Raw genomic sequence first — 26,429 nt, 5'->3', positions numbered from 1 at the left:
GTCAAACAAATGGAGGACCAAATTGGTTAAGATTTTTAAAGTTGAGGGACTTAATTGGTTAAAAAATAGTCAAGGACCAAATTGGTAATTCCGCTATAGTCAAGGGACCATTTCGGTAATTAACTCTTTATATGCCTATTACCATGCCCTTTCATGCTTTGTTGTAGAGCTTACTGACATCTCTCTCTTGAAACTCTTTGCCCCCTAATTTTTGAACATGCTTGGAGGCAGAACTTATTCATGGCCTTGCGCTCCTAGTCACAATTTGAAATTTCATTTCTCCTATTTGCTTCAGATGCCTCGGTTGGGCATGTACCAACGGTAAAATTTCCTATAATCTACGAGGTGTTTGAAACAAAATTTGCCAGCAAACTTTGAACTTGACAGCCAATGAGTGCATCTATTCTGTTCATTTTGGATGTGCAGAGTGTTGATAGTGCTATCACTCACCAACCTATCACGGGCACACAATGGAGAGCCTAAATGGTAGTGTAAAGTCAAGAGAAGCTGTTGATTTTGTTTTCAGATCAGATCAACAGTTGCAATGATGGTGGTGAGGATGAGGAGGGAGAGAATAGCGGTTTTCTCTGGATTTGAATGAGTCAACAATGAAACAAGTCATCAAATTATTTTTATTTAAATTTTATGTCACAGGCACACAATGGAGAGCCTAAATGGTAGTCAAAGTCAAGAGAAGCTGCTGATTTTGTTTCCAGATCAGATTAACAGCTGTGATGATGGTGGTGAGGATGAGGAGGGAGAGAGAAGCGGTTTTCTCTGGGTTTGAATGACTCAAAAATGAAACAAGTCATCAAATTATTTTTATTTAAATTCTATGTCAGCATTGTGGAAGGGTTACCTAATGGAAACCTAGAGAAAATGCTAAAGCGCACACAATTTTGTTCACGGAAAATATTTGAAAGGAAATGGAATTGAAATTCCATGGAAAAGTAGCTGTTGGGAATATGGATTCCATTGTTTGGTTGGTGAAAAATGAGTTAATGAGAATATGGATTCCATTGTTTGGTTGGATTTGTGATTGTAAGGAATAATGTGTATAAAGACCTAAATGTCCCTATACAATAATAATACTTAATAATAATTAAGAAGAAAGCATAAGGGTAAAATAGTCCAATCAACTCAATCTTTCTTCCCTCCAACCTTTGAAAACAAAATACCAACCCTATGCTAAGATTTTGTTTTCCTCATATTTGAGGAATTAGTTTTCCATTGGAAAACAATTTCCATGAACCAAACATTAGAAAACTCTTATTTTCCTCAAATTCTAAGAAATTATTTTCCTTGGAAGTTCTTTTCTATGAACCAAACACCCCCTTAGAAGTAAATGTGGTCAATTAGATCATATTTTAAAATAAAGGGGCTAATTGAGCATTTGTGAGTGATAGATGGAGCTATTTGACACTTCTTGCTAAAAATAATATTGATGATCTTATGTAAGACATATCAATGAAAAAATATTTGATAGAGATCAATATACAATAGTTTAAGATCATTTCTGACCTTGATTGTGCATTTTCCAAGTTATTGTCAGGCAAGGAAGTTGACCCTACCTAGGTGAATGGACAACGTAACAATACGTGAAGCGTCCCTTCAACCAACATATCCAATTCGTCTGAGTCACCTCAGTGCAAACACGTGGAGCGACTAACTTAATTTACTTGTAGGTAAGCGCCGCATACCCATCATCAAAGGAAAATTCAGTTGTGTTCCCGGATCCGATGCTATAAATGCTAAGTTGCTCCTTAGAAGGGGAACTTTTGGATAGAAACTCTCTTAGTATTACCCCACCTTGCTAGAGCTTTCTAACCAAGAATTCTAGTGACTTACTGTGTACTAGAGCATTTCCAACCCACTTCACACCAAATGTCACATTAAAAGGAATATTCTTAGTATATTCTCACCAAGGGCGGAGGGACATTATTACTACAGGGGCCAAGGCCCCCTCTCCCCCTTCCCCCCCCCCCCCCCCCTAAAAAGGAATTATTAATACCAATATGGATGAAGGATTTAGAGGAAGTGAGGAACACTGTAATAAGGAAAAGAATATGATAATGAATGTAATCATAGTAATGAATAAATATGTAAGTAGATAATGGTAAGAATGTGGTTATAGTGATATATAGCCAAATAGTTGATAAATGATTCTGTTTCTCATTTAGAAAATATCTTTTAAAAGTTCTTCAGTTTTCTAGAAAACTGAAAACATCAAAATGAAAGTTTGTGCTAGTAAACATGTTTTCTGTTTTCTATTCTCCAATTCTTCACTTTTTTTTTTTTTTTTTTATAGAAAACTAGAGAAAATTTTCAATTAGTAAACGAGCCCTTAACTATTCTAAGATTAAAAATTTAATATTTAATTTTTTTAACATAAATATTGTGAATTATATACTAGTTTGACTATTATTATTATTTAAAAAAAAAACTAATTTAATTAAAGTTTGACCGAAGATGGAGATTCTTCGTCCCCAACGGCGATGGTTCGAGCTAAGGTGGGGTTTTGGGGCGGGAACAGGGTATACTCCCCGCCCGCCCATTGACATCCCTACTTCTAACTCTATCACCCGACCTTACAATTGTATTAGCATGCAGTCCACTTACTAGTTACATTTTTTACTCGAACCCTAAACCTCTCACATAGGAGAGCAACCGGATACCAGTGAACCACAAGCCACTTGGTAGTTACTAGTTAGATTACATATACTATACCATACTTAGTTTACTCGTGTTGTTGCACAATTGTAAGTTGTTACATGCAATACCTCAATCCAATCATTTTTCTTAGCCCTTGCACAATAAAATAAGTTTTTTTTTTTTTCTATTTTTGAACAATATAGCGACGATAATAACAATAACGATTTATCTTGATTAAGAAATATAATGATAATATTATCAAACGGGGAAGACGACTTACAAATAAATGTTCATATAATGAATCTTATTTGTACTTGAATCGATGAATAATTACAATAATAAGTGTACTTTTAATTTAAATTTTTAATTTAACTGCATTACATTAATAATTGCTATTCTTTTATCAAATTAACAAAATGAAAATGCAAAAAGAAATCGTAACATTCTACTCTTCCCAAGGAGGCAAGGAGCCAACTGCCAAGGACCCGCCATCTCATCCCACAAGCGTGCCTTTCTTATATCATTATCACATTATGAATGCTTTTCAACTAACAAGAAACAATTTTTTTTTTTCTCTTTTTGTTTTCTCCCAAAAAAAAAAACAATAAAAAAATATGTTAATCAACTATTCTCCACTTTATGTACCAAGCATTTATCAATAGATTTTCAAATAAACCTCTTAATCATTTACCAATTAAATACATGTAACTTGGAAAAATTAAATCTCTAATCTTTTCTTACATACATTCTAAAACTTGTTGAATTTGGTTAACTTGGTTGCTTACTTATTCTCACACATCTTATGACCAAATCTCTCTAGCTAGATGGGTTAAATTACCTCAATTTTTCTCAACTTTGCCACCCAAGACTTGAATCAGGATAGCCCTGAAGTATGTTCCCAGACATATTTTAGTGATACTAAGGTAGAAATGAGATAAGTTTTAGCAACGTTAGTAGCTCCAAGGTATGCGTTCAATTCCTGCTGGTAAGGCAGTAATACTGTTTGGAGTTGAATATCTTGTGATCACCAATTAGTAAGTTTTTGATCCCCGACTTACTGAGATACACCTTGTGACTTACTTTCTCCATAATATCTTAAGATCGAGTTAAATTTACTATGATCACTGTATAATAAATTTTTGATAACTTAAATACATTTCGCGACTTACCTCTCCTACAAAATCTTAAGATCGAGTTGAATTCATTATGACCATTATATATTAAGTTTCTGACTACTGACTTATTCAAATACATTTCGTGATTTATCTTCTCCACAAAATGGTGAGAGCGGGGAGCAATTGAATATCCTTGGGATTGAGGATAGCACTATGGTGGAAGCAGGCAGCAGTGCACATAGGATAGGATATTCCAGAAAGACATTAGAAAAACTAGCGATATATGAAGATGAGATGGTTGTTTGAGATGATGGATCTACAGAAATTAGTAAAATAAGTGAATCCAGTTAGACTTTATGGTTAGCCCATATGGGTGTAATGATTATGGTTGCAAAAATGGGTGAAATATGTGTGTGTTTCTTCTCTGGTAGGTCCAATTACCTTTTGACAATTCTTAAGTGGAAATTAAAGCTTCACCGATCGTAATCATTTCATTTCAGATGCTATGCTTTTTGATTAGTTAGCATTACAATAATTCTATTAGTTTAACTCTATTATTATCATAAAACTCCCTTTTTACTGCCTACCATCTCTTTACAACTTTTCAAAAAGAAAAGAAAAAAAGAGTAAAATAAATGAAAGAAAATGGTTATTAGATTAACTCTTTTTTAGTAAATATCTTTTTTTTTTTTTTGGATTACAAAGTGTTTGCGTTGGTCGGGCTGTCCGAGTTCAGCCCCTGCTCGATTCTTGACGTGGCGATGTGGCTTACCATGGAGGGATGTGATTAAATCGTTAATGTCCACCTACTTATCATCAATTGATTTTAAGTAAGATATGACAATCAGATAACCAAAGAACTTTGTGGTTAAGCGTGCTTAACTTACAGTAGTGGTAGAATGGGGATAGGTGACCCACTAGGAAGTAAGCATAGTGCAACGCTAATCACAAAGAAAATCAACTATTTGAGAATATACATTGGGTAAACTTTGCTCAAGTGTATACTAATAACTCACAAATCATACAAAAGATGTTGTGTTAACTTTTTCTTCCTTTTGTCCCTTGTATATATTTTTAACTTCTGTCTGTATGAAAATGTTTTATATAGTCATCCCTAATCGTGTAATTGTATATCACTCTATTTAAAATCTTATATTATATGATATAATCTCGTTTGACTAATTTATGGATCAGTTGATTCATAATAACCAATGAATATTAAGTTGAAGTTATGATAATTGTTACGTGTCGGCGTGTCGCATACTTGCATCGTATGTGTATGTATGTCTTTGCATATTTGCACGCAATTGATCAAAGATCTAGTAAAAACATAGGCATGTTTCATTAATAATTCTCTCGCACTATTAAGTTGTGTTTGCCAAAGACTTTGTAATCGATCAGCATAACTGTGGATACTATATTATCATAGGGTCAATAATACTAAAAAAAAAAGTTTTGTTTATTTTAATTTTTTAGTTTTTCATTCTCCATTTTTCTAATGGACAAGTAAACTCATTATATGTTTTTATTTCTAAAAAAATGAAAAACAAATGTTTTAAATGTTTTCTATAATAATTATATGAAAAATTAAAAATGTGGGTCTTGGTTGAAATCATTAGGTTTATGATCACGCGATTAAAGCTGTGGGGCTTTTATTTTAGTGGGGGTTTATTAATCTGTTAAATTTACATGCATGAGCTTTGCTCTTTTTTTTTTTTTTTCTTTTTTTTTTTACACCTTTTCATCTTTCTTCCCCCATTCTTTATCTAGGATTCTAGGTAGATTAATTTCTTAGAATTTTATAATTGATCTTTGCTTTGGTTGTTTCTTTATCTGCTTTTTACCCTCCTAAAATTACCCACTTTCATTTGTTATATCAAGGGCATCCCCAAAAAGAGATTTTGGGGAGATTTTAGAATAGTAAAATAAATTTTCACAAATGTGAAGGTGAGTTTTTTTAGGGGATCTTACTACTGCAAATAAAGGTTCTTACTGGTCCACTTATAGAGATAAAAGAAAGCAAAAGAAGTTGCAGGCGCGCTTGAGGCGCACTTGCTGTGCACGTGCCAGCTGGACGCATGAACATACTGTTTTTATTTTATTTTATTTTTTTTTTTAATTTTTCATGTCAGGATTTTTTTTTTTGCTTTTTTTTTTTCTTCCCTTTTTCTCTTCTCTTTACCCTCTCTCCTACATGATTATGACAAAATCCCTATTGAGGTTGCCTTGTTGTCTAAATCCTAGTTTTGTGAAACACCTAGCTAGCTAGCTATCTACTTAAGGTGGTATGTAAACTATCTAATAATTACTAGCTAATTGTTTTGGAAAATTATTAGTTTTTAGGATGTAATTTAATATTAATGGGATATATAGATGAAGTGTATATACCAGTTTTCAACAATTTTCAATCTCCATGGCACGTTTTTGACCCGCCCGACTAGAAAGTTGACCTTACCTATACAAATAGATAACACATGAAGCGTCCTTTCAACCATTCCATTAGTCCAAGTCGCCTGATTTAGCATAGCACAATATTTCCATAAGACTAGAATAAGCTTAGGATTGGAATCCCAAACCCTTCACCTCATACTGTTGTGAAAATATACACCTTGAGATCATTGATCATGACTGAGACATACATTTGCTAGTACAAAACTGTAACTATTCATTACTTTTACTGTACTTAAAAGTCTATCAAGATTTACCTCCTCATGAACCTAGGACGGATTCATAGGGCCCAAGATATAGTCTGGCAAAGCCGGGAAACCTGAATTATCAAAAAAAAAAAAAAAAGATTTACATAGCAGGAGATATTTTCAGAATGCACCTTCCTTCAGGCTAAAGTCAGCATGCTCCAAAATACAGATTTATCATGTCATAATATCTGGAACTCCACTCTATCTCCAGTAGCCTGGTAGAAACATGGATAAATACAGAAATTATGGTTTGAGGTATTATGATGTTTTTTATACACACAAGTCTGGATGGAATGAATGCCATTCATGGTGAAAACCATTTTGAGGACTACCAATCATCAGCGATAGCGGTTCAAGGAACATACCATATTTGGATGTTTCAGCACTGAAATGCTACTAATGTGTCTTGCAGAGTCACGGGAAAGCAGCAGTCTAATGTGTGGAATGCTCTTCCAACTCTCGCCAAGTGCAGGCTTCAGAAGACCCGCCTCGCCAGCCACCATATGATTGGTTACCTATTCGAACATGATAGTATCACCTCAAAGACGGAAAATTTTGAAAACACTGTATATATACTGTTAAGAGTCCCACACTGAAAATATAAGAGAGAACATATGGGTTTATAAAGTAATGAGTTAGACTAGCTAATTGATTCGATTCAATCTTTTAGTGTGGTTTTGCCCAGTTGAGTGACATTGACCCAATCTTATATTATAAGATAGCTTTCGATTCAGGGGAGGGTCTAAGAGTCCCACATTGAAAATATAACAGAGAACATATGGCAACCGAAGATATTTCTTCTTACTAACCAAAACCGGCAGGTTATGCTCATTCGCTAGTTGCTTTAGTATGAATCCTGCCGAAGCCATCAAAGCACGTCCTGTTTTACACCAAATGTGATCTTCAGTCAGTAAAAGAATTCCGTAAATATTCTATAACTGACATCATAATAAGAGAACCGTGAATACCATGTGCACCACTCCCTCCAAGAATTGGTGTAATAAGTGAAGATATTGAGTCAATGATAAGCATCCTCGCCCTGCAACCTGACTGCATATCAAATCTCGGTGAACATGGAAGGTAACAATAACTAAATATTATTTCAAAATAAAAATTATTGTCACGAGTGTGAAGTCATGTGCTCAAGATATATACTGATAGATAAAATAAAAAGGCAAAGAAAGCTAAGAGGGAAGGTACTTAAACCTGAGATCTCATCGTACTCTTCAGGTGATGAACCACATCAAACATTGTAAAGATGTCAAAAACCGAGTAACAGACTATATTACTCATTACATGTTCGAGTGATTTTTTCGCCTACATAAGATGTAATTGACTAAAATGTCAGAAAGGTAATGGCAATAAAGAACGTTAGCAAGCAGCACAAGAGTTCAGGTATAATAATAAAAGAGTTACATATAACATATACAAGCAACAAATAAGTAGATCAAATTGAAAAGAAATATGATACAAAAGCCAACTAAAAAAGACGGTAAAAGAATTGGTTTAGAAATACAACCATAAAGGAATACGTATATACATAGGACAATGAGCACCATTGTTAACCTAGAAGTAACATTTTTTACCTTACTAGTAGAATTATCTGACATCTGACTGACAACCTCTGCAACACGTTTAGGAGAAAAAGAATTGCAAGTGTCCAAGAATACAACTCGGCCTGAACTTCTTGCGACATTTGAGGCAATCATAAAGCATACCTAACTTGAATTAACAATAAATTTTTGATTAATGAACACTGCAAACATAGGTGAACTCTTTAGCAACTCATTAGCCAGAAAACAAAATATCCTCGGTAAAACTAGAACATATCACTAGTTCAAATTCGTTGAAGAACTTTCAACACGTAACATATTCTCACTTGTGTTTTACCAGAAGATGATGGTCCAACTAGCTCAATAAGATGTCCATCTCTCAATCCACCATTAAGAAAGTCATCAATGCTGGTCAAGATAACCATATATTTTCAGAATATTAGAAATTTATAGCATAGCAAAAGTTATAGAATAACCACCGAAATAATGGTCATTCATGAACTGGTACCACTGACATCCGGTAGACAGAATGTTTTTACGCTGCAGTACATCTTCCAACAATTCCATACCATTTAACCACGGTTGATGCAGTGCGTCAATACTAGCCAGAACCTGGTTAATGCCCTATACATTCAAGGATAAAGACATAAGGAATACCACTAGAATTGGGCTTGAAAGCAGCGTATTGGTTAAGACTCACCTGCTTCAATCTTGCTGAAGTATTGTGTTGTTCTGCAGAAACCACTAAAGCGTGCATGTCATGTAGAAGAAAGTCTTCTACTGCACATAGAACAAGATTATTAAAAAAAAAAAATGTATAAAATAAAACAAATCATCTGAAAAAGATATTTGATATCTAGTACTAGCAGGCAAATCATTTCTTATAATCTTATTTGTTTTAGGAAACAATGACTTCAGGAGTTGAAAACGGTTTTTTCCTCCTAGAAGGCTAGAAATGAATAAGAAAGAGTTCATTTTACTATGATTCTTTACAAAACGCATTCACTTTCTGCTAATACTCATCAAAATTGTTAAGACTTTAACCCTTCATCACCAAACACTAAAATACATTCACCGTAATCCCTGTATCATGGTAACATCATTATCACATTTTGATGCAGAAGTTCTACTGATGATAATATCGTTATCGCATTTTTCATCTTCATTCCATTCCTGATAGATTACAGAGAAATTCTCAAACCTTTTCCTTTTCAATTGCCTATTCCTTTTTTTAGTAATATAACCCTTTTTTATGTTCTCACAAGATGAGAATATTAGCATTTCCAAGGTAAATAGGGTGCAAACAAGCAAACTTTCATATGTTTAAATTAAGGGGACTTGTTAGGCTTTTTTTTTTTTTTTCTTTTTTTTTTTTTTTCACTTGCTCGGATTGAGGAGCATGTTATAGTGTGCATTAAATATAAAGGGTTAATTATTGTTAGAGATTCCAGTTAATAATATTTTGATTATTTTCTATCAAAATGTTCTAAAGATTTTACCTTTTTTCTTATTTCCAGGAGTAAAAATCCCAAACAATTGTGGAATTAGGAGCTTTTCATGCAACGTATTGGATTCTTATAAACCCTACATTTTCTTAACAAAGAGAAGAAAAGAGGGCAAAGGGATAATAATGTGGAGGAAGACAAGGGGGAGCAGATTGGGAACCTGAGAAAATGCCATGGGAGGCACAGAAGCCCTGAAAGTTAGAGTCTATAATAGGGTAACGCTGCTCCAAAGACTTTAGTGGTGCCATCGCTCTCTTGCTCTCTCTCTCCCCCTCGCAGAGGGAAGCTGTGTGCTACACTGCTACGGCCGCCGGCGAGTACCAAGGCGCGGCGCAGTTTTCCGAACTGATGTCAACTCCCAACCTTTGTGGGCCAAACAGTTTGAAGCATAGTGGGCCTACTTCACTACTAGTGATATCATAAAAAGTCCAATTCATGCCCCAGCAATTATACTATGGACCACGGTCCACAAAGCTTTGTGGACTATGATCTAAAACGACAGACAACTATAGTATATCTAAAAGTCTAAAACTGATACTGTTTTGTGTATTATTTTTATTATATTATCAAATAAAATTGTAGTTGGGTTAAAATAAAACTGCAGTGTATACAAAATAAAACTGAATAACAATTTCACATATTTAAATGTATATTGTCCAGCGAAACTGTAGTTATATCAAAATGATACTGTAGTTGTGTTGAAATGAAACTACAGTGCATATTTAATGGGACAGTTATGCTGTGGGCTCGTGCCCAGCGTGCTTCATGCGCACGGATAACGGTGCCGTCAGGCACCGTTATCTTTTTTTTTTTTTTTTTTTTTTTTTTTTTTTTTTTTTTTTAATTTAATTTCAGACCGCTTCGTTATAGGAGCATATATTCACAGCTTTGTGTTCATAATTTCATAACTGTACATTCATAATTCTATAACTGTACATTCATAATTCCGTAACTGTACATTCATAATTCAATAACTGTAAATTCATAATTTTCGAAGCTCTATGTTCATAATTGTAAGTTCATAATGTCAGAGTTCTATGTTCATAATTTCATAACTGTACATTCATAATTCCATAACTGTACATTCATAATTCCATAACAGTACATTCATAATTCCATAACTGTACATTCATAATTCCATACTGTATATTCATAATTCCATACCGAACATTCATAATTTTCGAAGCTCTATATTCATAATTGTAAGTTCATAATTCCATAACTATACATTCATAATTCTATAACTGTACATTCATAATGTCATAACTGTATATTCATAATTTCATAACGAATATGCCGTTAACGCCGTTAACGGCGTTCCGAACAATTTTTTTTTATAATTAAAACAGCGTCGTTTTCACGGAAAACGACGCCGTTTTAGCGCCGTGCGCACCTTGCAAGGTGTGCACGTGCGCATAGCATAATTTGCCTATTTAATGTCTGAACCACAATGCATTGTGGACCGCAGCCCACAGTATAATTTGCCTTCTTGCCCAATCCCAATGAATTAAGTCCAATTATTGTGTGAACGCAAATTATGCCCTGCATTGTGGACACGAGTCCAAAACGACGTCGTTTTCAGGAAAAATGCGTCATTTCAGTTAAAAAAAATTGATTTTGTCTCGCCGTTAACGGCGTTATTCGTTTGTGGGATTATGAATGTACAGTTATGACGTTATGAATGTACAGTTATGTAATTATGAATGTACAGTTATGGAATTATGGAATTATGGAATTATGAACACAGAGCTCTAACATTATGAACTTACAATTATGAACATATAGTGATAAAATTATGAACATAGAGCTTTAAAATTGTGAACATAGAGTTTCGAAAATTATGAATTTACAGTTACAGAATTATGAATGTACAGTTATGGAGTTATGAATGTACAGTTATGAAATTATGAACACAGAATTCTGACATTATGAACTTACAATTATGAACATATATTGATAAAATTATGAACATATGCTCCTATAACGAAGCGGCCTGAATTCTTTTTTTTTTTTTTTTTTTTTAAGTGGAAGATAACGGTGTCACACTGCCACTAACGGCACCGTTACCGTGTCCACACTGTAGGCTGGACACGAGTCCATAGCATAACGATTGTTGTGTGAACCAGCCCGCATGGGTACGACAAATTATTGTTTGGACCATGGTCCACACAGTGCAATGTGGACCATAACATAAAGTACATTTTTAATATACTAAATGTACATTATATAATATAATGTACACTGAGTACACAAGTAATATACATCCCTTGATACAATGTACATTTTAATTTACTAAAAGTACATTATTTTTGTACTGAATGTACATTATTTTACAGTATACAAAATATGATCCACACAGCTTGTGTGGACTATGGTTTACACAATAATGATTGGGTAGCTCAGTAGTCGTTATGCTGTGGAACCCTCTCTACCTTGCAAGGTGGACACGGTTCTATGTTTATAATTACTGAACTATATGTTTATAATTATAAAGTTATATATTCATAATTTTTTAACTTCATATTCATAATTATTGAACTCTATATTCACAATTATAGAATTCTATGTTCATAATTACTGAACTATATGTTCATAATTATAAAGCTATATATTCATAAATTTTGAATTTCATATTCACAATTATTGAATCTCTATATTCATAATTACAGAACTATATGTTCACAACTCTATGTTCATAATTATAAAATTATATGTTCATAATTTTTGAACTATATATTCTAATTATGAACAGTTTTGGAAGCGTGTCCACCTTGCAAGGTGGACACTGTTCCACAGCATAATTTGCCGGTAGCTCAGTTGGTCACAGGGGTGAAGTTTGGGAAGAATGACCATGGATCGAGTCTCACCAGTGGCAGGGTGGGAACAACCTCTCAAAGTAAGGGGGGAGGGGGGCTTCTTGTGCGCAATAAGCAAAGGTCTAACCTCTGTGTTCAACTGAGTTACCATGGTTTATATCCTCCCAGATGCTCTGTTTGATTGGGGTGTGGGGTGAACTATAATCCACACAACTGTATGGACTTTACAATCAAATAATGTATTTAAGTATATTAAAAATAATATACATTGTATTCAAGAAAAGTATATTATTTTAATACTGAAAATATATTATTTTGTATAATGTACATTCAATACACGAATAATATATTTTTAATATATTGAAAATGTATTTTTTGTTATCCCACGGTCCACACAATAATTTGTACAATGAATCCGACTGGCATAGATAAATCATATCTTGAAGGATATGAATATTAGTGTAATATGTCAAAAAAAAATAAAATTGTAGTTGGTAATTGAACATCTCATCAATTGAATTGACTGAGCTCATCTTAGAGTATCCACAAAGATTTTAGTTTTTGTTAGATTTGATTGAGCTCATCTTAAAGCATTTACAGCAATCTCAGTTTTTGTTTAACTTTTTACTTGCCAAATAGGAAAGAGGGAAGGGAAGAGAGAGGAAGAAAATGAAAAAAAAATAATAATAAAAGTAGTTCTACTGGATGCTTGCTGTGTTTGTGCCCGTTAGGCGATGCTGGTGTGCAAAATAATGCACCAGCATATATAATTGGATTTTTTTTCACAAAAAACTTACAATCGTAGAAATACTTAGGAAAAATTGTACTTATCATCATTAAATTATAGAGTTATTGTAGAATTCGTCTATTGGTCATGCTCACTTTTCGTCTCTAAATTATTATTGATGTTGCACTTTTGGTCTCTAAGTTATAAGGTAATTATAGAATTCGTCCCTGAGTGTTAGTCATGCTCACTTTTCCTCCCCAAATTATCATTGATATTGCACTTTTCGTTCCTTAGTTATACTAAAATTGCAAATTTCGTCCCTAATAACTATTACATAAATGGTATACTACGGGACATAGGTTTTTTTAAATATCCACCGTCTAATATATTTTGTTATACTACGTGACGATGATTTTTTAAATTACCGTTATATATACCGCTTGCATGTATATCTATCGTGCTTCTTGTGCTTTTCTACACCTATATTCATTTGTTGCTGGATAGATTTAGATAGATCTGTAAACAAAGAATTAGGGTTTAAGATTAACGAATTTAAATGAAATTTGTTCGTGGTATGTAATTAAAACGTACCGTGTGAGAAACAACCTTTCTCTATACCCATGGAAGACGATGCTCCTTAATCAACACAGTCTAGGTTCAAGACTGTACGGAAAATTTAGGAGATAGTGTTGGGATGGTGAAGCGAGGGAATTAGAAGAAGCTTGCAGGTAGTCTTGGTATTAAGGAGGAGAGTGAAAGTCTTCGCCTGTCGGTGGGTAAATGAGGAAGGGCGTTGGTTTGAAATGCAAATTATGCTGTGCAACTGGTGCACACGGTTGTAAAAACGACGTAGTTTTGATTAAAAACGCGTGTTCCACTTTTAAAAAAAAAAAAATTCAGGTTCGATTCCTGGCAATAGCATTTTTTTTGTGCATAATTTGATTATATATCCACAAATTCATAACTAAATATCCACAAATTCATAACTATATATCCACAAATTCATAACTATATATCCACAGTGAATGAATAACACAAAATCCAGAATGAATGAACTAAATATCCACAATGAATGAACAACATAATGCTGTTAAGGGCAATCGAAACTGATTTTTTTTTTTAAAAGGGACAAAACGCGCGTTGTTTTGCAACCGTGTGCACCATGCATAGTGAACACGGTTGAACAGCATAACTATTGGGGTTGAAACAATTGTTATGTTGTGCATCCGTATGCACCATTCTTGGTGCATACGGATGCAAACGACGTCGTTTTTGGAGTAACGGTGCCGTTAGTGGCATCGTTTCACTCCACCAATCAATTTTTTTTTTTTTTTAAATACAAAAGCTCCAATTCGTCGTTTCCTTTCCAAAACACTTCCCTCCACTACAGAGCATTTTCTTCTCCAACACGATTCCCTCCACCTGCTCCGATTCTCGCCATTTTCATTAGCTTTTTCTTCGACATTCTCTCAGGTTTGCTCACTTTCTTCAGCGTCATTGTCGATGTCCTCAATCGTCGTTGTCGTAGAGCGCTTCTTCTCTACAACTGATCTCTACTTCTTTTTGAAATAGGTATTATGCATTTTACATTGTTATATTATGGATTTATAGAAAATAAGCATGAATTTTCAGTATACATTTTTGTAATTTCAAACTAGGGTTTTGGACTGTTTAAAAAATGTATGAATGTGTTGTTATATGATTATGAATGTGTATGTTTATCATTATGAATGTGTATGTTTATCATTATGACCATATAAGTCTCATCTTTGGTGCTTTTTGAGCTTGTACTTATGCAGTTCTGAATATATGATTATGAATGTGTATGTTTATCATTATGAATGTATTGATCATAGCTTATGAATGTGTAGTTATTAAGTTATGGTTGTATAGTTATGAAATTATGGATGTGTAGTTATGCAATTCTGGATGTATAGCTATTAGTTTATGGATGTGTAGTTTTACAATTCTGAATGTGGTATACTTATGAGTTTATGGATTTGTAGTTATAAGATTCTGGATGTATAGTAGTGAGTTTATGGATTTCAATTCATACAAATATGAATGTGGTATAGTTATGAGTTTATGGATATGTAGTTATACAATTTTGGAAGTATAGTTGTGAGTTTATGGATTTGTATTTATGCAAATCTGGATATAGTACTCTGTGCACCTTATGTCTACTGATATATATAACCAAAATGCATTCAAGTCTTTTTTTCATAACTTTGTATGATTTTTATTTGCAGAAATGGAACCCTCAAATCCACAAGATGAAACTACACTTGGACAATTTGTCAAGACAATTCGGAAAAAAAAAAAAAATCAGAGCAATACTGAATTCACAGAATGCTGAGCTCTCCCCTCCGCAAAACGAGGGACATCGCAGCGGAGATTGTGCAGAACCTTCAACAAGGCAAAAACCAGAAGCACTCAAGAGAAAAAGGGCAGAACCAACAAAAAGAGAACAAATACAGAACCTAGATTCAGATTACTTCAACACAAGGATGGGTCCCAAACTAATGTTTGACCTTGTCCATCGCTTATCACCAGATCAGAAGGATGATGTTGTTGATATTGGTTTTGGTGGCTTGCTACATCTGCAATTCTCCAACAATTATTCTCAGTTTGTTCAATACCTTCTGAGCATATTTGATGTTTTCAAGGGAGACTTTGTATTGGAGGGTGATATTCTCCACGTCGATGAAGAGGATATTGAATACACATTAGGGATCCCCCAAGGAAAGATGGAAGTTGAAGAGGGGACAGGGTCTGAGGAAAATTCAACACCTGCATATAATAAACTCCTGACTGCCTGGAGGAAGAGGTGGAATGTCCAAACAGGGTCACCCATAACAACCAAAATGCCAGATGAAATAATGAGAAGAAGTGACCATGGTGATGATTTCAATAGAGACTTTGTGGTCTTCACTGTTTCCTGCATGCTCCGAGGAAACACTAGAAGGAATGCCAACTACAGAGTTCTTAAGTCGTTGATCAACGTCTGGGCAATTTCAAGACACAATTGGTGCTGATACACATACAAGTCTCTGATTGATTCGGTTGAGATATACAAGGAAAATCCTTCAAGATCCTTTGCAGGGCCAATGGCATTCATCCTGGTAAGTTCCTATTATAATAAAGTGTCTTTAATTTAATTGAATGCATTTTATGAAATTCTGGATGTATAGTTATTAATTTATGGATGCGTAATTATGTAATTATGGATGTGTAGTTATGCAATTCTGGATCTATACTTATGCAATTATGGAATTATAGTTATGCAATTATGGATGTGTAGTTATGTAATTATGGATGTGTATTTTTGCAATTATGAAATTATAGTTTTGCAGTTATGGATTTATAGTTATGCAATTATGGATGTGTAGTTATGCAATTATATATGTATGTGTAGTTATGCAATTATGGATGTGTAGTTTTGCAATTATGGAATTATAGTTATGCAATTATGGATGTGTAGTTATGCAATTATGGATGTGTAGTTTTGCAATTATGGAATTATAGTTATGCAATTATGGATGTGTAGTTATGCAATTATAGATGTGTAGTTATGCAATTATAGAATTATAGTTATGCAATTATGGATGTGTAGTTATGCAATTCTGAATGTGTTGTTATGCAATTATGGAATTATAGATATCCAATCATGGATGTGTAGTTATGCAATTCTGGATGTGTAGTTTTCATAGTGAAGGATATGTAGTTACGAAATTATGGATGTATAGTTATATAGTTATGGATTTGTAGTTATGCAATTATGGATGTACAGTTATTAACTTATGGATTTGTAGTTATGCAATTATGGATCTACAGTTATGAAGTTACGTATGTGTAGTCATGCAATTTTGGACATAACCTCACTCGGTCGAAGTAGAACACAGCTACAAAAATTACAGAAGAGCATGTCATAATGAGTATCTCACCATCGCTCAGAGTGGCAAAGTCATCCTTTGATAAAAAGTAGCCACCGTAACTGAACAATATCTCTCTACAACACCAAAAAAAAAAAAAAAAAAAAAAAAACAACAACATAAATAAATAAATAAAATTCATGTAAAATACTCAAGTAATTAATTTGTTTTTTCTTATAAATATGTGGATGGAAACATACCCTCCTGGGTGCTCATTTGAGGCTTCCAAGAATGCATAGTTTGAAATGACCTTTTCTTTGACAGTTGCATTATGTATGGAGCCTTTATTTTTCGTCCAGTATGGTGACCTCAAATAAAGTGGGATGTTTCTGAATTTCTGCACGGGTCTTTTCCTCACAGTGACATCTTCGACATCAGATTCACTCTCTTGCATAGCACTGTTGTTTACAAAAAAACACAGGCAATTATGATACCATATATTCATAAATACACATCCATAAACTAATAACTATACATCTAGGATTGCAGGACTACAAATTCATAACTTCATAAGTATAGATCCAGAATTGCATAACTACACATCCATAAATACACTCTATATGCATAATTGTTATACAACTCATAAGCCTCATCAACATTACTTACTACCGAACCAACCAAATCTTGATCAACTGCAAATATAACATAATAATAACCATTTCCCCTAAAATATAATTCCTAACAAGAATTTGCTAATTAAAAGGTAGACAAATATGAATAAACCTGGAATTGAAGAAGAGCCATCGATGTCTAAATCTGCTTGATCTGAACTCACTGAACCATCCACAATGTCTTTACTAACTGCATTATATAGATGAGATAAAAGATTTCTGATTAAACTCCAAAAGGATCGGGAACATAATACAAATAGCTAATGAAGTCTACGCAAATAAATCCTATCTAATAGGAAAGCCACATAAGACTAAGTCTAGTCTAAAGAATATTAAAATCAACATATAAACGTGACAAAATAATAATCTGGCTAACACACCCCCTCAAGCTCAAGGGTGATGAGCAACAACATTGAGCTTGTCCCGAAGAGCTGAAAACCGCGGTCCTGGCAGAGGCTTGGTGAATATATTTGCAAGCTGATCCCTGGTGGACACAAAATTAACCACTAAGTCCCCTGAGGCGACCTTGTCTCGAACAAAGTGAAAATCGATTTCAACATGCTTAGTCCTGGCGTGGAAAACTGGGTTCGCGCATAGATAGGTGGCACCCAAATTGTCACACCATAGCGTGGGTGGCTCACCGGTATGTAGTCCAAGCTCCTTGAGTAATGAGACAACCCAAGTGACCTCTGCAGCAACATCGGCAAGGGCCTTGTACTCGGCTTCAGTAGACGACCGGGCTACTGTACGCTGTTTCCTGGAAAGCCATGAGATTAAATTTTTGCCCAAGAACACTGCATACCCTCCAGTGCTCTTCCTATCAAGAGGACAACCTGCCCAATCAGAATCAGAGTAAGCATGAATAGCAGCGGAGTGGGATACTGTAATGCGAAGACCGTAATCCAAAGTACTCTTGATATACCGTAGGACCCTCTTAACCAAGCCCCAATGGTCAGTAGTTGGCGTGTGCATAAACTGACAAAGACGATTCACTGCATATGAGAGATCCGGCCTCATAATAGTCAAATACTGTAGAGCCCCAACTACTCGACGGTACTGCGTCGGATTATCATGCGGAACAGCAGTAGACGACACAGGTTGTGTGACTGACGTTGGTGTGACCAAGGGCTTACAATCCAACATACCTGCCCGAGTCAACAGATCATTCATGTACCTGCGTTGAGATAACATAATACCGTCGGCAGTGCGTATTGTCTCAATGCCGAGAAAGAAACCAGGCGAGCCTAGATCACGTATCTTGAAGGTCGTGGATAGACGCTGAAGTAGGGAGGTAATGAGCGTAGGGTCATTACCCATCATTATGATATCGTCTACATACACCAGCAGGAAAACACGCGAGTCACCAGTTGAGTAGTGAAAAAGGGAGACATCGGTTTTAGATGCCAAAAACCCTGTAGTGAGTAAATAATCATGCAATCTTTTGAACCACGCCCGAGGGGCTTGCTTGAGTCCATACAAAGACCGCTGTAAGTGACACACGTGATCGGGATGAGTCGGGTCCTCATACCCTGGTGGTTGTTTCATATACACTGTCTCTGCTAAGTGCCCATTTAAAAAGGCGTTGTGGACGTCAAGTTGCCTTAGAGTCCAGTTATGTGAGACGGCTAGAGAAAATAGCATCCTGACTGTAGTCGGTTTGACTACGGGGCTAAACGTGTCAAAGAAGTCCTCGTCGGCTACCTGGTTGAACCCCTTCGCAACCAGGCGAGCCTTGTACCGTTCCACGGAGCCATCTGCGGTCCGTTTGGTACGGAACACCCACTTGCACCCAATAATATTCATGTCCGGTTTAGGAGCCACTAGAGTCCAAGTATTGTTATGTAATAACGCATTGAACTCCTGGTCCATTGCATCTCGCCACTCTTGGTGCCCGACTTCTTGTGAATAACAAGTGGGGTCAGCCGTCACAGTGAGAGCTTGAAAACTTTCACTAGTACCACGAGTCATATGCCGTAACCTCATTGTATGACCTCGATCTTGAGGCTCGGTCCGTGCAGCCCTTTTTCTCCGAATTTTGGGCCGTGCCGGGCCTTCAATAGTTAAGGGGGCAGGCTATTGGGCCAGAGGTATTGGACTCGGAGATCGAGGCCGGCCCAAGTCAACTGCGGCTGTGGGCCCAGTTTGTGTGACAACTGGGCTTGACGCCCAAGGTAAAGCTGGAGTCATAGATGTAGCTGATTCCTGTGTTGTCAACTCTGAAAAAGGGAAAACAGTTTCGTCAAAGCGTACATGACGGCAGATATAGACTTTCCCACTTATTAGATCCATGCATCTATAACCCCTAAAGGATGGAGGATAACCTAGGAAGACGCAGGGTGTTGAGCGGTATTCCATCTTGTGCCGATTATATGGCCTTAGATAGGGAAAACACCGACACCCGAAGACTCGTAGAAAAGTGTATGGCGGTGTGGTTTTATATAGGCAACTGTACGGACTTTCATAGTTTAAGACGGGAGTAGGTAAGTAGTTGATTAAATTTGTGGCTGTCTCAAAGGCGTAGTCCCAATATTGTGGCGGGACACAGCCTTCGGCTAGGAGGGCTAATCCTGTTTCGACTATGTGTCGGTTTTTGCGTTCAACGCGGCCATTTTGTTCGTGCGTATACACACAAGACTGGCGATGAACAATGCCTAACTTTTCGAACACTTGATGAAGTTTGCGGTATTCCCCGCCTAAGTCAGACTGAACACACTTGATAGAACGCGAAAATTGGCGTTCTACCATGACTCGAAACGACTCGAAACAGTTGTATATATCAGATTTTACCCGTAAGGGGTAAAACCACGTAAAGCGCGAAAAATCATCTACAAAAAGCAGAAAGTAACGGTATCCACTAGTAGAGATTACATGTGCCGGACCCCATATGTCCGTAAAAATTAAATCTAACACATTTGTACTAGTAGAAGAAACTCTATTAATGGGAAATCTAGCAGATTTTCCAAGCTGACAAGATGAGCATAATTCGGCCGGCTTTGTTTTATTTGGTGACACTGGACATAACTTGAGGACCTGATTCTGGACATGTGCATGGGGATGACCCAACCTGCGATGCCAGACGACCGGAGTGGTGCGGGATGTAAGACGACCGGAAAGTGAGACTGAGAAATAGGGAGCTTGTACAACCCGCCAACCGTAGGACCTTTAAGCAGAACCTCCCGGGTGACCGAATCCTTCACAACAAAACAATCTCTGTGAAACTCAAAGAAGACACAATTGTCATTTGTTAAACGGTAAACAGATAACAACAAAACACTTAATTGAGGGACATATAACACATTCGAAAGATTAAGAGATTTAGAAACATTAGACGCGGAAGGTATAGAAGCATGTCCAATTCGTGAGATCATTAAACCTGCGCCATTACCAACGCGCAGGACATCACCACCATTATACTCGTCGGACTGTGACATCAACGATGGATCCGGTGTGGCATGTGCCGTGGCCCCAGTGTCTGGAAACCAACCCGAGGCGCCAGAGCTAGTTGCCACATCATCGCCCGGGACTGCCACGTTGGCTTGCGGACTCGGTTGCGGAGCATACCGCTTAAAACAGTAAAGGGCGGTATGCCCTTGTGCTCTGCAGATCTGGCAGCGAGGCCCACTGCCACCCCCTCTTCCGTTTCGACCACGGCCACCACCTCCTCTGCCATTGCCGCGACTCGGATGCCCGGAGTTGCCGCGGCCTGAATTTTGTCCTCCTGCACTATTTCGACCACCGTTGCGACCCCGACCTGCATAAAAGGCTGCCGGATTTGCATGTTCTGGGGCCGCCGGATAGTCTTCAGCATGTAGAAACTCCTATGCCCTTAGGTAATCTGCAATCTGCGGTATAGTGACCGGATTTCCAGCCGCAGTCAGTGACGATGCCATGGCGCGATACTCCTGCCGCAAGCCCTGGAGAACGAACATGTTCTGTTTGTCTAGCGAGATTGGACGCCCGGCGTGCGCAAGGTCCTTTACTAACATCTGAGCTCGGCCGAGATACTCAGCCGTGCTGCTGCCGCCTTGCCTGAGGGCGTGAAACTGCCCGAGGAGTCCGAGACACCTCGCACGCGTAGAGCTGGCCAGCGCCGTGTTGATGGAGTCCCAAACCGCCTTGGATGTGGACTGCCCCACTGCAAGGTGCATCACCTCATCCGAAAGGGATGAGATGAGAAGAGAGAGTAATGTCTGATCTTGCTTAATTCAAGCCTTATAGGCCAGATGGGAACAGAGGTTGTGGACGTCGTGGACTCGCCAGTGGCCGGTGCGGCATCAATCATCGCTGGAGGGCATGGGGTTTCACCGTCAACATACCCCATGAGGTCTTGGCCACGAAGAAAAGGAACTAGCTGGGTTCTCCAGAATAAAAAGTTCCTGTACGTCAACTTCAGCGATACGAAATGGTGCGCACCGCTGAGTGGATTCGGAGTCGATGCCGAAGTAGCATTCCCGTTGGCCGAGACTGTTCGTTCGGAGGAGGCTGACATGCTGGTGATTCGGTAGAGTTTGAGGGAGAGGGTTACGGGAAGGATGATGGGAGAGAGAGAAACAGTTTCCTGGTCTAACTGATACCAGATGAGATAAAAGATTTCTGATTAAACTCCAAAAGGATCGGGAACATAATACAAATAGCTAATGAAGTCTACGCAAATAAATCCTATCTAATAGGAAAGCCACATAAGACTAAGTCTAGTCTAAAGAATATTAAATCAACATATAAACGTGACAAAATAATAATCTGGCTAACAATATAAACATTATGAACATTATTTCAAACAGTTCATCAAACAGCAAAAACATAGTACCTACAAATTATGAATATATTGTTAAGAAATTTTGGATATATAGGTATGTTATTATGGATATATAGTTATGCTATTCTGGATACGCAGACGCAACAAACTGTCAAAACAGAGTACCCACGAATTCTGAATATATAGTTATTCAATTCTGGATATATAGTTATGAAATTATGGATGTGTAGTTATACAATTTTGGATATATATATATATATATATATATATATATATATATATATATATATATATATATATATATATATATATATATATATATATATATATATATATATGCCCGGCCCAGGGCCCAAGTCTATAGTGGGGCCCATAGATAATATAGCAATATATTATATATTATGGCCCTGTTTGGTAAAATGGCTGTTAGCTATTAGCTTATTGTGTTAATTAGACGATATAAATAGTTGATAACATTAGCTGATTGTAGAAAAGTGTTTGGTAAATTAGCTGTTTGGTATAATTTCTTTTCTCAAAAAGCTAATTGAAAAAGTTGCTTGGAGTAGTTTTTTGAATTTTAGCCTTTTTGGAGTTGCAAAAAACTAATTAACCAAACGTTTATATTGATATTTTAACTAAATCAAACAATTAATAGTGGTTAAATAAGCCAAAATTGACCTATAGGCCAATTTTTTACCAAACAGGGCCTATATATATTATAATACTTCGTACTTAATAGTTAATATATATTTAAAAAAAAAAACAAATAACAGAGGAAGTGGAAAACGGAAGACGTAAGACGAAAAGACTGGAATACAAAGAAGAGATGCCGCCCTCCTGCCTCGCCGCTTCGCACCTACACCACAGTCCATAACAACCCTTCAATTCTTCCAATGGTAAGAATGAAGTTAATAAATCCTCAGAAGTCAAATAACAGTCTTCTACCTCACCTTCACCACTCTCCAGTTCGCCGGAATTGCCGCCCTCTGCCTCGTCTTCCCCACTCTCCAGGTCGCCGTCCTCTGTAGCTCTGTCTCGCGCCCTCGCCGTCGGCCTTTGCCGGTCTAATCTCAGTGATTTTCAATTGCAAAGGTATTTTATGATTTGGGAATTTAGAATTTAGGAATTGCATATTACAGTCTAAAAACAAAATGAATTACAGATTAGGCACTGCTAATTGTTAATTGTTAGTGTAATCTGAATTTAGGAAATGTTAATTGTTAATTGTTAGAATTTAGGAATTACTTATTATATTCTCACAAAATTAGGAAGTGCAGATTACATTCTAAATTAGGAATTGTTATTTGAGAAAGAATCTTTAATCGTAGATTACATTTTGAATCTGAATGATTTGCATTTTGAGAAAGAATTGTAATCTGAATGTTAATTGTTATTGAAAAAACGAATCTATTTGTTATTGCAGATTACAGTACTCAATATTGTTATTTGAGAAAGAATTGTAATCTGAATGTTAATTGTTATTGCAGATTACATTAAAAAAATGAAAAAAAAAATGCAGATTAATGAAATTGAAAAATGAATTGTAGATTAAATTTTGAAATTAGGAATTATTGATTTGTTGTTTAAGACTTGGGAATTAGGAATTTTATTTGTCTTTTAAATTCTATTTCTTAGGATTCCTATGTATAATGAAATTGTAAGTTTGTTTATTATATGAAGACTGCTTTTATTGTATTTTATTTTATTTTATAAGTTATGTAATGTGTTTATTCATTTATTTATGTAGGGATTGAAGATACATATTTACCCGTTGGTAGAGATAAAGATTTTTGATTGGCTATTTCAGTATTGAAGTTCCAGGTGCTTTTGTTCGGATGATCTTTTCTTTGAATTAAAAGTGTTACAGATGACTTTGCCAGACACATTAATGTCAGCGATTGAAATTCTTGAGTTTAATTTGTCAAAGTTTCGGATTGCTATTGATACTGCTAATTATACGTAAGCAATATGAAATAACCCGAGATCGAGTAAAGCAAATAAGAGACTTTATTGATCACGGTAAAGGCCCTAAGTACAATCTACTTGGTTGCTCTGAGTGCCGACTGACTGCGGTCGGGATGCTCTAATAACAACCTATCGATCGTCCAAAAGTCCCTTACACTGTAGCTACTGTGGGTATTTATAGCCGCTATGCCGGGGACAGGATCCCAGCCATTCGGCATGTCCTCCACGTAGCCACCACGTGTCATCCTCCCGGGTGCCATGTCTGTCGTCGTGAAGAGCCGCCACGTGTCCTTTTGCCAACTCTCTCGCCAAAGGGCTACCGCTCGGTGGTCGACACCAGCGCTCAGGCAATTCCCGGTCGCTTCCCGACCGGGGTCTTCATGGAAAGCCCGACCTGCTACCTGCAAAGACAAAAAGACATAGACAAAGGCAAGTCGGTCGTGGTGGAGCTTATGTTGGTCGGGATATTCCCTACCAAAAGCCCCCCAGCCCGGGCCTTTTTGATCATCCGGGAAAAAACGGGACGGGATGAAAAAGCCCAACCGTCAGTCACCAAACCGACCGGCCAGCTGTCATTCCTTCCCTCGCCACGTGTCGGCCACTGCCGGCCTCGGAATCAGTGCGGGTCGTGTCACGCAAGTGGATTGGTTTCCCGCCTAAATGTTCTCCTATAAATAGGCCCTTGAGGCCTCCATTTGAACTTTCCTCAATCCACTGAAGCAGTCGGTACCCTCAGAGAGTCCCGAGCATCAGTTCAGCGAACCAGTCGGGCAAAGCCAATCTTCAAGTTCTCTTCAAAGTACCAGCAATCGGTAAGCTCTTGATCCCTTAGCTTTTTACTTTGTTTTTAGCTTTGCGTAGGAGTAGGATAGGACTAACTTTGAGCTAACCTCCCGACCCTGTACTAACCCCGACCGACCTTTAGGTAGATAACATGTCGGATTCGGATAGCCAGAACGTCTCGATCGCAGACTACGACAACACAGTCGAGCACAGCAGCGAGGAGGTGGACATCATGTCCTATTCCCCAGAGGTCGAACAACGACCACAGCCCACTCCCGACCAAGCCCCCGAGCCAGCAGGGTCATCAAGCTCGTCAAGGACCTCGGGGTCGAGCTCCAGCGGGTCGGGGAGCGAAGCAACGTCCACGAGCGGACGAAACCTCCCGGGCGAAGGCGTTAGGGAAACGCCTACGAGGGTAATAGGGGATTACCCTCGAGCCGAGCCTGAGGGCGGAGACCGGGCCAACGAGGCCGAAGCGGATGAAGAGGACCCGACCGGGCCGGCGCCGCCGGGCGGGGACGGGTTTGAGTTCCTCAATAGTGAGAAGGTCGAAGGCCAAAGGAGCTTGCTGACAAAGGGAGAAGCAAGCAGGATCGCGGCAACTATCGCTGGTCGGGTCGAGTTCGACACCAGCAGGCAGCTCGGAAACATCATCGAGCGGCACCAGGGGAAATGGATCGGGATGCATTACGATTCGCTAATGGCCCCGATCACGTTCCCCTTTTCCAGCCTCCTCACTGCATTCCTGGGCTACTACCAGGTTATGCCCGGGCAGATTTGCCCGAACGCGCATCGGATCATCGCGTGCTTTCCCCAGATCTGCAGTCGGCACGACGTAGCCTGCACAATGGAGCTCTTCAACTTCGTCTACCAAGTGAAGGTGCTGGCGGCTGCGCATGGGGGTGGATTTCTGATGATACAATCCCGAGCGGACAAATGCTCGATCGAAGGGCTGCCCGGGAACAACCGGGGGTGGAAAAACCGGATCTTCTCAGTGAAGTACGATCCGTGGATCCTCCCGGTCGAGAGGGTTTGGAGTCAGCGTTTCCGAAGACAAGTCATCCCAATCGAGACCCAGGCCCTTATCGACGCCGTCACCAAAATCTCGGGCGAGATTTACGAGTACCAAATTTTCAAGACGCCCGAGTCCCTCGAAGCGGCAGACTTGCCCGAGCCCGTATATAATAAACGTTATAAGTATAAGCCCGAGCCCCGGGGCGTTACGATCGCACGGATGCCCACCCGGGGCAAACGACCGGGCAAAGGTGCAACCTTAGCCCTTCTCTCCGACCTCATTAGCCCGACTGGGCATTTAGCT

General features: G+C 37.7%; 1 protein-coding gene across 3 annotated transcripts; it reads right to left on the bottom strand.

Annotated features, from left to right (window-relative positions):
- Positions 1-6,284: 6,284 nt before the first annotated feature.
- Positions 6,285-9,907, bottom strand: LOC109172725 (DNA repair protein RAD51 homolog 4). 3 transcript variants are annotated; one of them, XM_019321965.1, is made up of 10 exons: positions 9,682-9,907; positions 8,717-8,796; positions 8,525-8,640; positions 8,343-8,424; positions 8,050-8,181; positions 7,670-7,780; positions 7,432-7,513; positions 7,273-7,343; positions 6,829-6,978; positions 6,285-6,678 (listed from the first exon to the last, which is right to left on the bottom strand). In XM_019321965.1, exons 1-10 carry the CDS (start codon positions 9,767-9,769, stop codon positions 6,643-6,645), a joined length of 948 nt encoding a protein of 315 aa, XP_019177510.1. In that variant the 5' UTR covers positions 9,770-9,907; the 3' UTR covers positions 6,285-6,642. The 3 variants fall into 3 exon arrangements, with proteins under 3 accessions (XP_019177510.1, XP_019177517.1, XP_019177525.1); XM_019321972.1 differs by having other exon boundaries at positions 7,273-7,344; positions 7,430-7,513; positions 8,717-8,793; XM_019321980.1 differs by lacking the exon at positions 9,682-9,907 and adding an exon at positions 9,519-9,659 and having other exon boundaries at positions 7,273-7,344; positions 7,430-7,513; positions 8,717-8,798.
- Positions 9,908-26,429: the final 16,522 nt, after the last annotated feature.

Source organism: Ipomoea nil, unplaced genomic scaffold, assembly GCF_001879475.1.
Source record: "Ipomoea nil cultivar Tokyo-kokei standard unplaced genomic scaffold, Asagao_1.1 scaffold0146, whole genome shotgun sequence".
NCBI classification, from domain to species: Eukaryota; Viridiplantae; Streptophyta; class Magnoliopsida; order Solanales; family Convolvulaceae; genus Ipomoea; species Ipomoea nil.
This window is presented reverse-complemented; position numbering and strand designations above follow the sequence as displayed.

Excerpts from the sequence above, each read along its gene's own strand:
- LOC109172725 (XM_019321965.1), bottom strand. The coding sequence starts at position 9,769 with ATGGCACCACTAAAGTCTTTGGAGCAGCGTTACCCTATTATAGACTCT. Across the intron at positions 8,641-8,716 it reads CTTCAGCAAGATTGAAGCAG|GGCATTAACCAGGTTCTGGC; the intron begins GTGAGTCTTAAC and ends TTGAATGTATAG. Across the intron at positions 6,979-7,272 it reads AGCATAACCTGCCGGTTTTG|GTAACCAATCATATGGTGGC; the intron begins GTTAGTAAGAAG and ends ATGTTCGAATAG.